The sequence below is a fragment of the Nerophis ophidion genome, linkage group LG05 (genome assembly GCF_033978795.1).
Source record: "Nerophis ophidion isolate RoL-2023_Sa linkage group LG05, RoL_Noph_v1.0, whole genome shotgun sequence".
NCBI lineage: Eukaryota > Metazoa > Chordata > Actinopteri > Syngnathiformes > Syngnathidae > Nerophis > Nerophis ophidion.
The window spans coordinates 80,287,031-80,304,237 of NC_084615.1; the positions used below are offsets into that span (position 1 = coordinate 80,287,031).

General features: G+C 42.2%; 1 protein-coding gene across 1 annotated transcript in view; it reads right to left on the reverse strand.

Moving 5' to 3' along the window:
- csf1ra (colony stimulating factor 1 receptor, a) overlaps positions 1 to 17,207 on the reverse strand; it is a 71,117-nt gene that overhangs the window by 12,304 nt on the left and 41,606 nt on the right. Inside the window, exons 13-20 of the mRNA XM_061902134.1 lie at positions 16,312 to 16,416; positions 16,077 to 16,187; positions 15,857 to 16,010; positions 14,075 to 14,157; positions 13,898 to 14,001; positions 13,540 to 13,662; positions 3,931 to 4,042; positions 3,758 to 3,857 (exon numbers count right to left, since the gene is read on the reverse strand). Of these exons, the coding sequence (XP_061758118.1) occupies positions 3,758 to 3,857; positions 3,931 to 4,042; positions 13,540 to 13,662; positions 13,898 to 14,001; positions 14,075 to 14,157; positions 15,857 to 16,010; positions 16,077 to 16,187; positions 16,312 to 16,416 (892 nt within the window). The remainder of the gene's footprint in view (positions 1 to 3,757; positions 3,858 to 3,930; positions 4,043 to 13,539; positions 13,663 to 13,897; positions 14,002 to 14,074; positions 14,158 to 15,856; positions 16,011 to 16,076; positions 16,188 to 16,311; positions 16,417 to 17,207) is intronic.

The window sequence follows — 17,207 nt, forward strand, 5'->3', positions numbered from 1 at the left end:
GGAACACACCCTCCGGTCCCCCTTCTTAAAGAGAGGGACCACCACCCCAGTCTGCCAATCCAGAGGTACCGCCCCCGATGTCCATGCGATGCTGCAGAGTCTATTCAACCGAGACAGCCCCACAGCATCCAGAGCCTTAAGGAACTCCGGGCGGGTCTCATCCACCCCCGGGGCCTTGCCACCGAGGAGCTTTTTAACTACCTCAGCCCCAGAAATAGGAGAGTCCACCACAGATTCCCCAGGCACCACTTCCTCAAAGGAAGACGTGTTGGTGGGATTGAGGAGGTCTTCGAAGTATTCCTTCCACCGATCCACAACATCCACAGTCGAAGTCAGCAGAACACCATACACGGTGTTGATAGTGCACTGCTTCCCCTTCCTGAGGCGGCGTATGGTGGTCCAGAATCGCTTCGAAGCCATCCGGAAGTCGTTTTCCATGGCTTCCCCGAAATCTTCCCAAGTCCGAGTTTTTGCCTCCGCGACCACTGAAGCTGCACACCGCTTGGCCCGTCGGTACCCGTCCACTGCCTCCGGAGTCCTATGAGCCAAAAGAACCCGATAGGACTCCTTCTTCAGCTTGACCTCAGCCCCAGAAATAGGAGAGTCCACCACAGATTTCCCAGGCACTGTTCTCCTCGTAGGAAGACGTGTTGGTGGGATTGAGGAGGTCTTCGAAGTATTCCTTCCACCGATCCACAACATCTGCAGTTGAGGTCAGCAGAACACCATCCGCACCATACACGGTGTTGATAGTGCACTGCGGATGAATAAGTACTCAAGTTTAAATCTATTTTTTTGTGCACTCCTAATATCATCACTTCTATTTATCTACAATCCACCCTCTCTGGCACTCATGGAGGGCGAACGCTCCCCTTTCCTCTCCTTTATCTCTCCTGCTTGCTTCTTTGTCTTCTCTTTAACTTTCTTGTTGCCTCTTTTTGCACTGCTCTCCAAATCTTAAACATTAGAACTACTTAACTGACCTCAACGAAATGGACAAGATCTTGGGTTTAGGGGAACCTGCTGTTGTGACGAAGCGGTTGTTGCTGGACACACCACGGACTCTTGGGAGAAGGAGGGCCGCGTGCCTGCCGACTCTTTTCTGTCGAGGACGTGAAGATATCCACCTATTTGGAATTATGACAACAGGACATCTGCTGATTGGAGTAAGCGTTGCTCTGGTTTGTCGACAAATTGGAAGTTGCTGGCAGTCTTCAAAGTACCCCAAAGCTGCCACAACTGATTGGAGGATGCGGGAAGAACTGAGGACACTCTTGTGATTTTGGATCACATCAGACTGTCTGCCCCGAATGTTTGAGGACCAGTCATAGAGAATTTAGAGTGAAAAGAAAATTTTATTTTCACTCGTATACAAAACATTCTAACTTGGATCGTTTCCCTGGCTTCGAGACTCTCCCGAAGGACAGTGCGGCGAAGACACAACAAACTCCCTTCTTGTCTCTCATGGACACACACCTGTTGTTGTTGACTTTGGACTAGCGACTGCACCACATCAAGGCCGCGGAACAGAGACACACTGCAGGCTTACACACACACATGCATCCACAATAATATACGCCACACACACATACATACCCAACCCCCAATCCAACGCCCTTGACGCAAATCCCATTGGGGTGATGGAAGGATGGTCGGCGCCTGAGAGCTGCGGCCTGCCAACATAGCCCCGCGCTCCCTTCCCTCTGTTGCTAGATATCTCGAGATGTACGTTGTAATTTGTATATGTGCTTTGCTATGGAGGTTTTTTTCCCACTCCAGACTGGGCCCCCTTAGGAGCCCAGTCTAGATTGTATTTTTTACTCATCCTTCCCCATTATTGTACCTTTTCCCCATCTTTTACGGGGTGCCTTGTGGCGACCCATCAGAGTTCTTGTTCTGTAACCCTGTACACTGTTTGTTTGTCTAATCTTGAACGGGTTTGTGCCGAAAACAAAGTTTTGTTGTACTTGTTGCAATGACAATAAAGACCTATCCTATCTGGAAAGTATTCATGTCTCTTCACTTTTTCCACATTTTATGTTACAGCCTTATTCCAAAATAGAATACATACATTTTTGTCCTCCAATTTCTACCCACAATACCCCATAATAACAATGTCAAAAAGTTGAAAAGAATACAATATTAATGCACCTTTGGCAACAATTACGGCCTCAAAACTTTTTTAAAATACGATGCCACAAGCTTTCACCTATTTCTCTTTGCAGCACTTTTCAAGCGCCATCAATTTGGTTGGAAAGCGCTGTTTTTTTATCCAGGATGTTTCTGCACATTGTTGCTCTCATCTTAGTCTAGTCAGGGAGGTGACCAAGGACCTGATGGTCACTCTGTCAGATACATCATTCATCTGTGGAGAGAGGAGAACCTTCCAGAAGGACAACCATCTCTACAACAATCCAATAATCAGACCTGAATGGTAGAGTGGCCAGACGGAAGCCATTTCTTACAAAAAACTTTGCCAACATGGACCTGAAAGACTTTCAGACAATGACAAACTGTCAGGCTTGCCACTGACAGGTTGTTTGTGTTTCAGTTTTTCCTCTGTGTGTTTTTAGTATTTCCTGTTTTTAGTTCCTGTCAGCGCTATTATTTTGTCTGTTTCCTGTTTTTTTTCCCTTCGGCTGTTTTCCCTCAGCTGCGGCTGATTGGCACCTGGCCACACCTGGTGTCAATCAGCCTGCTTCTATTGGAGTCTGTTTTTGTCCTCCAGTCAGTTGCTGGATTATTTATTGTCTTGTCGATGTTGTTCTTGTTGCTCCTGTCCTGCCGTGCCGTGTCTTGTATTTGCAGCAAAGCGGTAAACTATATCCGTTATATGTTTGTAGCTTACTGTTTTTTTTTTTCCTGTTTCAAGTATTTTTTGTACTACACATTACGACTTCTGTTTTCCTGCTTGCTACCTGCTAGCTTACACACTAGACCTTTTTTGTTTTTGCTAGAGTCCATGTTAAGCTCTTTTTATTTTCTAGCTCCCATGCTAGCTCCCTTAGTTTGTTATCCGCCTCGTGCGTGCTTTTGGTTGTACCTCTTTTGTCTGTTCATGTTCTAATGTTTTAATTAAATCATGTTTTCCTGTTCAGTGCCTGGCTCCGTCTCTGCATCTTGGGGTTCGTCACAAACTAACTCTGACAGAAACAAACTTATCTGGTGTGATGAGAAAAAGATTGAAGTCTTTGGCGTGAATGCAAGGCCAAACCAGGCACCGCTCATCCCCAGGCCAATACCATTCCTACTGTGAAGCATGGTGGTGGCAGCATCATGCTGTGGGGATGGTTTTCGGCGATTAGTCATGATAGAGGGAAAGATGAATGCAGGAATGTACAGAGACATCCTGGATGAAAACCAACGCTTCCCATCCAACCTGATAAGAGTTTGAGAGGTGCTGCAAAGACGAATGGGCGAAACTGCCCAAAGTCAGGTGTGCCAAGACTGTGGCATCGTATTCAAAAAGACTTGAGGCTGTAACTGCTGCCAAAGGTGCATCAACCAAGCACTGAGCAAAGGCTGTGAATACTTAAGGTACATGTTTGATTTATTTTTTTTAGTTTTAATACATTTATTAGGCATTGTCTGTAAAACTTTGAGGACAAAAACATTTTTTTCTTATTTTTGAATGAGGCTTTAACAAACAAATGTGTAAAAAAGTGAATCGCTGTGAATACTTTTCGGATGCACTTCATCTGTCCATCGGTCCAACCTGCACCGCCACTGGGTTAAGAGGAAGGAATGGAATGCTTACATCTCAGGTGGTGCAAAGTCCGGCTGACACATCTGGTAGCCACGTTTCACCATCTTGTAGAACCTGGAGTCCACGGCAATGCTGGGGTAAGGACTTTTCCCTGACGGAGCACGGCAACATTTGAGCACAAAACATCTCTCTAACGGAATGTGACTAAATGTGTGTATTCTCACCCAAAGAGAAGATCTCCCAGAGGAGGATTCCATAGGACCAGACGTCGCTCTGGACAGTGTAGACGCAGTCAAAGATACTCTCTGGAGCCATCCACTTCACTGGCAGACGCGCCTTCAAAGGGACAACAAACCAGTTCCAAGAGAGCCGACATGAGTATCTCATTAGTACGCCTCATACGTTTTATTTTCTCCAGGAAGGCGACATGTGGATGTACTTTACAGTCGCCTGTGTGCAGTTGCAATTTACTGAAAATGAGTCACCACACAACCTTTGTTGTCTGAACAGGTGAGTACCAGGAAAACATGTCCTGCCTACAGTCAGAAATAGGTTTGAATTTGAACGATTCTGGTTTTGATTCCACGCTTCGATTTTGGTTCCTCACAATTCTCAAATTCGATTCTTAAATATGCAGGGTCGACTCGCCATAAAAGTTTGGCTGCCCGTCTCCTCACCAGCACCAAAAAACGTGAGCTTCAGTCCACTGACTCCCTGTCCGTCACCGCATTGATTTTAAATGACTTTTAATTGTTTTTAAATCGGGTCGCGGGGACAACAGCTCCAGCAGAGACCCCCACACTTCCCTCTCCAGAGCAACTTCCTCCTGGGGATCCCGAAGCATTCCCAGGCCAGAGAGGAGATGTAATCCCCCCATCTGTTCCTTGGCCTGCCGCCTGGTCTCCTCCCAGTGGGACATGCAACGAGGACCTCCCTAGGGAATTATTAATTACTTATCGTGTTAAAGGGGAACATTATCACCAGACCTATGTAAGCGTCAATATATACCTTGATGGTGCAGAAAAATTACCATATATATTTTTAACCGATTTCCGAACTCTAAATGGGTGAATTCTGTTAATCATGCAGGAGGCGATGACGTCAGAATGTGACGTCGCCGAGGTAATACAGCAGCCATTTTCATTTTCAACACATTGCAAACATTGGGTCTCAGCTGTTATTTTCCGTTTTTTTGACTATTTTTTGGAACCTCGGAGACATCATGCCTCGTCGGTGTGTTGTCGGAGGGTGTAACAACACTAACAGGGAGGGATTCAAGTTGCACCACTGGCAAGAAATCTGCCGCCAGACCCCCATTGAATGTACCAGAGTGTCTCCACATTTGAGCGGCGGTGCTAAAGCAGACATGGCACAGAGATGTATGGATAACCTGCAGATGCATTTGCAACGATTGTCAACGAAATCACAAAGGTGAGTTTTGTTGTTGACTAATGTGCTAATCAGACATATTTGGTTGCGGCGTGACTGCCAGCTAATCGATGCTAACATGCTACGCTAATCAATGCTAACATGCTATTTACCGGCGATGACAGACATGGCACAGAGATGTATGGATAACCTGCAGATGCATTTGCAACGATTGTCAACGAAATCACAAAGGTGAGTTTTGTTGTTGACTAATGTGCTAATCAGACATATTTGGTTGCGGCGTGACTGCCAGCTAATCGATGCTAACATGCTACGCTAATCAATGCTAACATGCTATTTACCGGCGATGACAGACATGGCACAGAGATGTATGGATAACCTGCAGATGCATTTGCAGTGATAAAGTCAACAAAATCACAAAGATGAGTTTTGTTGATGTTGACTTATGTGCTAATCAGACATATTTGGTCGCGGCGTGACTGCCAGCTAATCGATGCTAACATGCTATGCTAATCGATGCTAACATGCTATATACCGGCGGTGCTAAAGCAGACATGGCACAGAGATGTATAGATAACCTGCAGATGCATTTGCAACTATATTACGTTTCCTTCCACCCACATTTAATGCGAAACAAACACTTACCAATCGACAGATTTAAGTTGCTCCAGTGTCAAAAGATGCGAAAGTCCTGATCGTTTGGTCCGCACATTTTACCGGCGATGCTAACACAGCTATTCGGCCATGCTATGGCTATGAATAGCGTCAATAGCTATTTGCTCAATAGCTTCAGTTTCTTCTTCAATACTTTCATACTCCAACCATCTGTTTCAATACATGCGTAATTTGTTGAACCACTTAAGTCGCTGAAATCCGAGTTTGAATTCGAGCTAATGTCGCTATATCTTGCTGTGGTATTCCCATTGTTTGTTTACATTGGCAGCACTGTGTGACGTCACAGGGAAATGGATAGTCGTATCGCAAATAGCGAAAATCAGGCACTTTAAAGCTTTATTTAGGGATATTCCGAGACCGGTAAAATTTTGAAAAAAACTTTAAAAAACTGGGAACTGATTTTTATTGTTTTTAACCCTTTTGAAATTGTGATAATATACCCCTTTAAGCAATGTCAGCTAAGATTTATCTGAGAGCCAGATGCAGTCGTCAAAAGAGCCGCATCTGGCTCTAGAGCCATAGGTTCCCTACCCCTGTTCTATGGATAGAATACCAGGTGGCCACGGATCATTTCTGAGGAGGTACCAGTCCTGTGAGGTTTGAGCTGACCTGAGTTGTGACCGGGGGTGGACCCCTTTACCCCGCACAGCCGTGGGCTGACCGGGCTGAGCCCAGGAGAAGATCCCCCTGTGACTATCTGTTGGTGTGGCGATGAAGAAGACTTCCATACCATCTATTTATGCAACAATTCAATAATTGTACCCACTCGCCGGCCACCGCAGCTGATCACCCTGGAAGGGTGGTCCCTACATCCGTCCCCTCTCCAAGCGTTCTTTTGATTTTTTTTCCTTGTCGGGATGTGGGTTTAGATCAGGGGATGTCATTGTGGTTTGTGCAGCCCTCTGAGGGACTTGTAATGAAGGGCTGTATACAGACATTTTACATTTGGTTGTGAGCACTTTTCCTGTTTTTATTTTTGATGGATATTAAATCAGATCATGTGGGCCGGGTCTACGATCGGAAAAAAACTGGACTCACTGGTGGGGGTGGCAGAGAAGAGGACTGTGGACAAACTAGTGAGCATCCTGGATGATGCCAGTCACCCTCTGCATAGTGTTATCAGTAGCCAGAGGAGCTTGTTCAGTTCTAGACTGCTTCATCCCAAGTGCAGGACTAATAGACTCAAGAACTCCTTTGTCCCACACGCCATTAGACTGTACAACTCCTCTCTGGGACGGGGGACGGGGGGTACTAGGATGACAGGGGATGCAAAACATTAACAGTGGAATACTTTTTCATAACATGGTCACTACTGCCTACTTTGTCTTGTTATATTCTTATTTTACTGTTATTTGTCTGGTGGTTTCTGCTGCTTTAATGTCCTCTGTGTTCTTTGATGTTTCCCTCTAACACACATCTAAGAGGGATGTGTACTATGGCTATGAGTTGTTTTTTCCCCTTGGCCTCAGTCTGCACCCCCTCTCCAGGGCCCAGGCTAAGACTGTTTTTTTTTATTTGATTTTAATCTTAAATTTTTTTCTCCCATTCCCCCACTTGTTTACCTGTATCTCATCTTTTTTGTAAGGGGCGCTGGAAGCCAGCAGACCCGTCAGCGATTCTGTTCTGTCTCCCTGTAATGTTTGTCTGATCTTCAATGGGATTGTGCTGAAAATTGTAATTTTCCTGAAGGAACTCTCCTGACGGAATAAATAAAGTACTATCTGATCTAATGTAATCTAATTTTTCTCTTCTCATTGTTGCTTTTTATTTTTATTATTATTGTAATATTGATTGATTGATTGATTGATATATTTTTAAATTGATCTCAACTCTGTACATTGCTGCTGGAAGTTTAATTTTCCTGAAGGAACTCTCCTGAAGGAATCAATAAAGTACTATCTATCTATCTATCTATCTATCTATCTATCTATCTATCTATCTATCTATATATCTAAATCCATACTTCAACTATTGATGTGTGGATCGATTTTGAAGTATCTTTCTGCTGTAACATCGATTCTCAAATCACAATATCAATACTTTTGATATATGTTATTTGAGATAATGTGTATCATTAACAGGAACGCAGTGTAAAAAATTATCCAATTTCCTTGAATAGCCACCGGGGCGCCAATTCATTTATAACCTCCTGCGATTTTTCAAGGCATGCGGTAAAAGTAAGCAAGCGCTAATAATTTTATAACCTCTTCTCACCCCTTCGGTTAGCAGAAAATTGAGTGTGATAAAAAAGATATAGTGACATTAGCTCGGATTCAAACTAGGATTTCAGCGATTTAAGCGATTCAACAGATTACGCATGTATTGAAACGGATGGTTGGAGTATGAAAATATTGAAGAAGAAACTGAAGCTATTGAGTGAATAGCTATTGACGCTATTCATAGCCATAGCATGGCCGAATAGCTGCGTTAGCATTGCCGGTAAAATGTGCGGACCAAACGATCAGGACTTTCGCATCTTTTGACACTGGAGCAACTTAAATCCGTCGATTGGTAAGTGTTTGTTTCGCATTAAATGTGGGTGGAAGGAAACGTAATATAGTTGCAAATGCATCTGCAGGTTATCCATACATCTCTGTGCCATGTCTGCTTTAGCACCGCCGGTCAAATGTGGAGACACTCTGGTACATTCAATGGGGGTCTGGCGGCAGACACTTTGGCATCTTGGGGCCAGTGGTGCAACTTGAATCCCTCCCTGTTAGTGTTGTTACACCCTCCGACAACACACCCACCAGGCATGATGTCTCCAAGGTTCCAAAAAATAGTCGAAAAAACGGAAAATAACAGCGCTGAGACCCAATGTTTGTAATGTATTGAAAATGAAAATGGTGGGTGTGTTACCTCGGCGACGTCACATTCTGACGTCATCGCCTCCAGCGCGATAAACAGAATTCACCCATTTAGAGTTCGTAAAACGGTTAAAAAATATATGGTCTTTTTTCTGCACCATCAAGGTATATATTGACGCTTACATAGGTCTGCTGATAATGTTCCACTTTAAGCCTGCAATTGTTGTTCACTCGTCCTGGCTTCTTTGTTTGCTTCATGTTTATGCCAAGTAAGTTTTGTTTGTTCCATACCATAGCCTATGCTAAGTCCTAGCTTCACGTGTGTTAGGCATGCTTGCCTTTTTGTTGTTTGCCTGTATTTTGGCCGTCGGTGTTGCATTCCGGGAGAACGAACCGCTTTAAGTGGACCGCGTGGTGACAGTGTTATTCGAAATACACAACTTTTTCAAATTGAGTAGACAAATTAGATACAATATTGTCAGATCGGTATCGCCAATACCGACATGAAATTGACCCGGTATCAGAGCCAAAAGAAAAAAGTGTTATTGCACTTCACTAACTTCAATACTTGTACAGACTGAGGGACAGTTTTTATAACCGGGCCATAGTCCGGTTAGAAAAAAAACACGTGACTGTGTAATGTGTCGTTTCAAACACCAGTGCACTGTCGGACTTGTGCCCTCAGCAACTATTTGTCAAATAACCAGTGCAATAATCTGCTGTCTATGTTTTTATATCTTTCAGTTTTATCGTTTAATGTACTTATTTACTTGTTCTGCACTGAGGATAAGAACCGTGCCTAAACTCCATTGAACTGGTTTATTGTGCAAGGACAATGAAGATTCTTAACTACAAACCCTGTTTCCATATGAGTTGTGAAATTGTGTTCGATGTAAATATTAATGGAATACAATGATTTGCAAATCCTTTTCAACTCATATTCAGTTGAATATGCTACAAAGACAACATATTTGATGTTCAAACTCATAAAATTAATTTTTATTTTTTTTTGCAAATAATAATTAATTGCAACACATGCCAAAGTAGTTGGGAAAGGGCATGTTCACCACTGTGTTTCATCACCTTTTCTTTTAACAACACACAATAGATGTTTGGGAACTGAGGAAACTAATTGTTGAAGCTTTGAAAGTGGAATTCTTTCCCATTCTTGTTTTATGTAGAGCTTCAGTCCTTCAACAGTCCGGGGTCTCCGCTGTCCTATTTTACGCTTCTTAATGCGCCACACATTTTCCATGGGAGACAGGTCTGGACTGCAGGCGGGCCAGGAAAGTACCCGCACTCTTTTACTACGAAGCCACGCTGTTGTAACACGTGGCTTGGCATTGTCTTGCTGAAATAAGCAGGGGCGTCCATGATAACGTTGCTTGGATGACAACATATGTTGTTCCAAAACCTGTATGGACCTTTCAGCATTAATGGTGCCTTCACAGATGTGTAAGTTACCCATGCCTTGTTCACTAATACACCCCCATACCATCACAGATGTGTAAGTTACCCATGCCTTGGGCACTAATACACCCCCATACCATCACACATGTGTAAGTTACCCATGCCTTGGGCACTAATACACCCCCATACCATCACACATGTGTAAGTTACCCATGTCTTGTTCACTAATACACCCCCATACCATCACACATGTGTAAGTTACCCATGTCTTGTTCACTAATACACCCCCATACCATCACACATGTGTAAGTTACCCATGTCTTGTTCACTAATACACCCCCATACCATCACACATGTGTAAGTTAGTCATGTCTTGGTCACTAATACACCCCCATACCATCACACATGTGTAAGTTACCCATGTCTTGTTCACTAATACACCCCCATACCATCACACATGTGTAAGTTACCCATGTCTTGTTCACTAATACACCCCCATACCATCACACATGTGTAAGTTACCCATGTCTTGTTCACTAATACACCCCCATACCATCACACATGTGTAAGTTACCCATGTCTTGGGCACTAATACACCCCCATACCATCACACATGTGTAAGTTACCCATGTCTTGTTCACTAATACACCTCCATACCATCACACATGTGTAAGTTACCCATGTCTTGTTCACTAATACACCCCCATACCATCACACATGTGTAAGTTACCCATGTCTTGGGCACTAATACACCCCCATACCATCACACATGCTGGCTTTTACACTTTGCGCCTATAACAAACAGGATGGTTATTTTCCTCTTTGTTCCAGAAGACACCACACCCACCATTTTCAAATATAACTTGAAATGTGGACTCGTCAGACCACAGAACACTTTTCCGCTTTGCATCAGTCCATCTTAGATGAGCTCGGGCCCAGCCAAGCTGGCGGCGTTTCAGGATTATGTAAATAAATGGGTTTTGCTTTGCATAGTAGAGTTTTAACTTGCACTTACAGATGTAGCGACCAACTGTATTTAGTGACAGTGGTTTTATGAAGTGTTCCTGAGCCCATGTGGTGATATCCTTTACACACTGAGGGATCAAAAGTCTGTAATATCATCGCTTACGTGCAGTGATTTCTCCAGATTCTCTGAACCTTTTGATGATTTTACGGACCGTAGATGGTAAAAACCCTAAATTCCTTGCAATAGCTCGTTTAGAAATGTTGTTCTAAAACTGTTTGACATTTTGTTTACAAAGTGGTGACCCTCACCCCATCCTTGTTTGTGAATTACTTAGCATTTCATGGAAGCTGCTTTTATAGCCAATCATGGCACCCACCTGTTCCCAATTAGCCTGCACACCTGTGGGATGTTCCAAATAAGTGTTTGATGAGCATTCCTCAGCTTTATCAGTACTTATTGCCACCTTTCCCAACTTCTTTGTCACGTGTTGCTGGCATCAAATTCTAAAGTTAATGATTATTTGCAAAAAAAAAAAGTTTATGAGTTTGAACATGAAATATGTTGTCTTTGTAGCATATTCAACTGAATATGGCTTGAAAAGGATTTGCAAATCATTGTATTCTGTTTATATTTACATCTACAAGGTATCTGCAGGTTTCAGCAAGTCAAATTTAAGACTTTTTAAGACCTTTTTAATGCCACCATGAATGAAATTTAAGACCGAAAAAAATAATACAAAATCTATAAATATAAGCGATGGTTGGGGATCCCACTGTACTACAACCTCAATGACAATCAGTCAAGTTGACTTTTTGTATGTTTATTAATAAACAAACTGATAAGCACCACTCTGCCAAACAGCTTATCAAAAATCTTGAGTGATCCAAAAACTTTGACATCCAAAACAAGCAAACCAACACCAACTCCAGTAAAAACATAATAACCGAGCTGAGGGTAAAAATAAATTACATTTGGTCAATAATAGTGCAAAACAGTATTATAAGATCAACAACAAAACACTGAACACACACTCAAATGAGCCTCAGTTGAGCTTCAGCTGGCTGTTCTCATTCACGGGTTCTGCCTCGATTTTTTTCAGCTCACTCATTTTTTCTTTGTATCTCTTCAAGAGATACAAAGAAAAAATGACATCACTCACTTTTACTCAAAGACGTGCCCCGAAAAAAAACAAAAAAACTGGCCCGACAATTTAAGACCATTGAGTACTGAATTTAAGACCATTTTAGAGATTTCTAATAAATGTAATACTTTTTAAGGCCTTCATTTTAGATACATGAATTTAAGACTTTTTAAGGATCCGCGGATACTCTGATCCAACACAATTTCCCAACTCATATGGAACTTAACTTTAGATCAGGCAGCAGCCCCTCAGACTAAAACTGTCCTTTCCAAGTCTGTCAGCATGCAACTGACAAAGTTCATCAACCCAATTCAACAAATGGATGAGTGAGAATATTCACAGTTTGCTACGTCAAAACAAACTCTACCCCGAGTACCGTATTTCCTTGAATAGCCGCCTGGGCACTAAATAATTTAAAACCTCTTCTATCTCCTGCACTTATTCAAGGCATGCGGTAAAAGTAAGCAGGCACTAATAATTTTAAAACCTCTTCTCACTCCTGCGCTTTAAAGCTTCTGTGAAATGATTGCAGTCTACCTTGTCTGTATGAGCAACTTTTAATGTTGTAAATGTGATGTTTTATGTGTTGTTTACTGTTTTTCATGTAACCTTGCTGCTGCCCTCTTGGCCAGGTCTCCCTTGGAGAACACATCTTTGATCTCAATGGGATTTTACCTGGTTATAAAGGCTACCGGTAAATAAAAAATAAATGAAAAATGGTCTTAGCTTTATAAATGAAATCCATGCCAGCTCCTTCTGATCAAAAGCATCGATAACTTGTTTGTCTTCAGAAAACTGCTATCAGTTAGCTCGGGTGTGGACGACTTCCCTTCTCGTTCTGCTCCGTGGGTGATCTCTTTATCCCAGGACCACCAAGGAAGGACGTGGCTTGAGCACTTTGACTTTGTTCATTTTTCAAGAAAACTTCAGTCCAGGTCGCTCTTCCGCTCGCTCGCCGGTATCTTGGGCACAGCTGCTACAGCTAGCTGCTACAGCTAGCTGCTACAGCTAGCATGCCCTTTCTGTCTGTCGGACTGTCGGCTCCACAGGTGGTACCAATATATTAATAAAACATAGCTGCTTACTGTTCTTTTTAGCATACTGGTATTCAATAGCTTGGACCTTAAATTCTATTTAATAGTTCTTAATCTTCTTCTCTTTATGCGATTTCAAATTGTTGAAATAAGCCTACTCCATTTTGAAAATGATGACAGGGGAAGTGTCACTGGTGACGTGACGAATTTGACCCGGCGGTAATAGTAAGCATGCGCTAATTATTTTGCGAAGCGAGTTTGACCCGGCAGTAATTCAAGTCAGGCGCGTATTCCAGGAAATACGGTATTCTGGAAGTATTTCGATGGTTCGTTGTCATGGCTCTGTCCCTTGAGAAGGGGTAATAGGATGCTTGCTTGTACTCAGATACTAAAAGTGTTCCAGTGCTTACGTTTCCCTTCACCACGTAGTTGGAGTCGTTCATGATGTCTCGGGCCAGGCCAAAGTCACAAATCTTGGCTATCCGATGGTTGGTCAAAAGGACGTTTCTGGCAGCCACGTCTCTGTGGATACACTGTGGACAGGAGAGCTCGACTTCAACACCGTGTGAAGGATTGGAATCAAACACAGAATTCAGCTCGTACGAGTAACCGAATGCATGGATAAATAAGGGACTAAAACGGACCCCTTTTGGAAAGAAACCACACTTTCAAAATGCATGAATAATTGAGAATGTTGACCTAAAAAGCTCAATCCGACATAGATAACAGACTATCTGCACTTTGTGTTGTCCTGATTAGCACACTTACATTTCTGGCTGCCAAGAAGTCCAAGCCTTGAGCCACTTGATAGGAAAACCTCAACAGATCGTCCAAGTCCAAAGGCCATTCGCCAGTCTCCTCGCACCCAGAGTCTAGACATGAATCTCATTCAATGAATAAAGTTATCCACCTCTGTTTATTGCTGGTGAGACGAATGAAAGTTACTTTGTACAGGCTCCTTGTTTTCTGGCTGAGAGGGTCTCATCTCCAAGTAGCTGCTTGAAGACTCACTGGAGATCCCGCTGTCACTGTTGGATGGAGCAGTGGATTATTCTACTTGTAAAGTACATTTATCTTCATAATGTTTGTAGTCAGCTGGAGGCGTGTCTTCATGAAATTAAACAATGGATGTCCGTTAACTTTTTGCAACTCAACGCCAAGAAAACGGAAATGCTGATTATCGGTCCTGCTAGACACCGAACTCTATTTAATAAAACCACTTTAACATTTGACAACCAAACAATTAAACAAGGTGACTCTGTAAAGAATCTTGGTATTATCTTCCACCCAACTCTCTCCTTTGAGTCACACATTAAAAGCGTTACTAAAACGGCCTTCTTTCATCTCCGTAATACCGCTAAAATGTGTTCCATTTTGTCCACTAGCAACGCTGAGATCATTATCCATGCATTTCATCATTATCCATCTCGTCTCGATACAAAATGCGGCTGCTAGACTTTTGACAAGAACAAGAAAGTTTGATCATATTACGCCTATTCTGTATACACCTCTATATATATGTATACCTATACTGTATATACCTTTATATATATGTATACCTATACTGTATATACCTTAATATATATGTATACCTATACTGTATATACCTTTATATATATGTATACCTATTCTGTATATACCTTAATATATATGTATACCTATACTGTATATACCTTTATATATATGTATACCTATACTGTATATACCTTTATATATATGTATACCTACCGTATTTCCTTGAATTGCAGCAGGGTATATAGTATGCGCCTGCCTTGAATTACACCTGGTCAAACTCGTGATGTCACGAGTGACACTTCCCCTGTCATCATTTTCAAAATGGAGGAGGCTGATTTCAATACCGGTAATTTGAAATCGCATAAAGGGAAGAACATTGAGAGCTATTCAGTAGGATTTAGGGTCCAAGCTTACATCACACTCAAATTTTTACTTCATGCCTTTGGTAAGTGCCAGAGCGAGAAGAGGTTTTTAAAATAATTAGCGCATGCTTAATTTTACCGCATGCCTTTGGTAAGCGCAGGAATGAGAAGAGGTTTTTACTCGTTAGAAAAAGTGTATGTAAATTATCCAAAAATATTCCGCTCTCTGAGTTTCCAATGAACAGATGAGAGCTGTCTTTGTTGCACCAAGCAACGTCTTGGAAGATTCCGCTGTGTACGTTGGAATAACACAGGAGGGGTTATCTATTGTCCTCAAAGACCTGCCGAAGCTGAATCCAGGATGAGCCCAAGCCCGAGGCATCATCTTCTTTTGTCTTCAATGTGACCGAAAACAATGACTGTTTACATACACCCCATTTCTTTTGTGACATGTGTTGTTGCGTAAACATTGAATATCTAAATAAAAGAGGAGACGTAAACCTTTTTCGTCAGAGTGTGGTACAGGACTGTACAGAGAGTGTACAGTGGCCATGTCTCTCCTCAGATCTGAGTCCAAATTTAATTCTGTCTCTGTTTGATTCTTTGCCTTTTGTCTTGTTTAATAGATGTCATCAGTGTTTGAACCTGACAGTACCGAACGGAAATGTTTGTGTAGCGTTACACTCCTACGTAATACTGAGACCAGGGTATGAAGTTTGACACGCAAAACCCACTTCCCCTGCCCTTTTGTGTTAAAAAATAATTGCCAGTGTATGACAGACATATTTTGAATTAGAAGTCACACTGATGGTGACGTCATCTTTGTGTGACAGCTTGATTGATCACGTACCTTCTGATGAAATATTTCTGCTTGCAGATGTTCTGGTAGTCGTTGGTGTTCTCCGCGATGTTCATGACGAAGCTCACAAAGGTCTCGGCTTTCTGGCGGAGGAAGTTCAGCAGGTCGCCCAAGCTGCAGTACTCCGTGATGACCAGCACAGGCCCTGGCGGGGCCCACAGGTACGTAAGCATCCAGGTGTGAGCCCATCTGACACAAGCGCGTGTTGTACCTCCAAAGGTGCAGGCTCCCAGAAGGTTGACGATGTTCTTGTGGTGTCCCAAGTGACTCAGGATCTTCAGCTCTGACATCAGCGCTTCTCTCTCATCGGAATGTGCGCTGGCTTCAAAGCCAAACACAACACGTTAGCATCCTCCCGATCACATGGAAATGTTGTTTTGCCTGTGACTTTGCAGCAATGCATTTATCAATTCATCCTGGAACAATTTAACAGTTCACAATCAAACCTTTTAACATTTTGACAGCCACACGCAACACGTTGTCTTCCTCTCCCAGACCGTAGGCTGTGGCCACCACCACTTTTCCAAAAGCTCCGGCACCCAAGATCTTGCCTGGTTGGACAAAAACGTACACATTTGGAACATTCTTTTGTAAGGCAAACTTTTAGATTTATTTAGCGCAGTGGTAACTAGAGATGTTCGGTAATGATTTTTTGGCTGATATCCGATATCGTCCAACTCTTAGTTACCGAATCTGATATCAACCGATGGCAATATATAGAGTTTTGGAATTGACACATTGTTATGCTTAATTATGTTGTGATGCCCCGCTGGATGCATTAAACCAGGGGTGTCCAAAGTGAGCCCTGGGGGCCATTTGCGGCCCGCAGGTCATTTTTAACGGCCCCACGGTGCATTTTAAAAATACAATTGAAAAAAATTCAAAACATAAAAAGTGATATAAAAGAGCAAACAGGTGAAATGTAACAAGAAAGTGTTGCAATGTTTTAATAACACAAAGCTGCCATGCAGGATGTTTCTTTCTTTAACAAATAATAATGAATCAAAATCAATGTCATTTTGAATTATTGATCTATTCAAGGCTTCAATTACGTCACATTAAATATTCCACTTTGAGTTGTTTTTTGGGGAAAATTTTGCATATTTTGTGTTTTGCCATATAAAAGAACTGAGTTGTTTTTTTTAAAGAAGGGCCTAAAACAAGCAAACAAAAAACAAACAACAATAAAACTTAAAATTGACGGATACATCTGCAGTTGATCTTGAGATTATTGTGCTAAAAGTAAATAGTAAAACATTGCATTATTTATTTTTTAACACTTTAATGAGTGGGACACTTTTGGATCCCCAATTATTTTAGTGTGATTTGTTTTTTAGTGTCA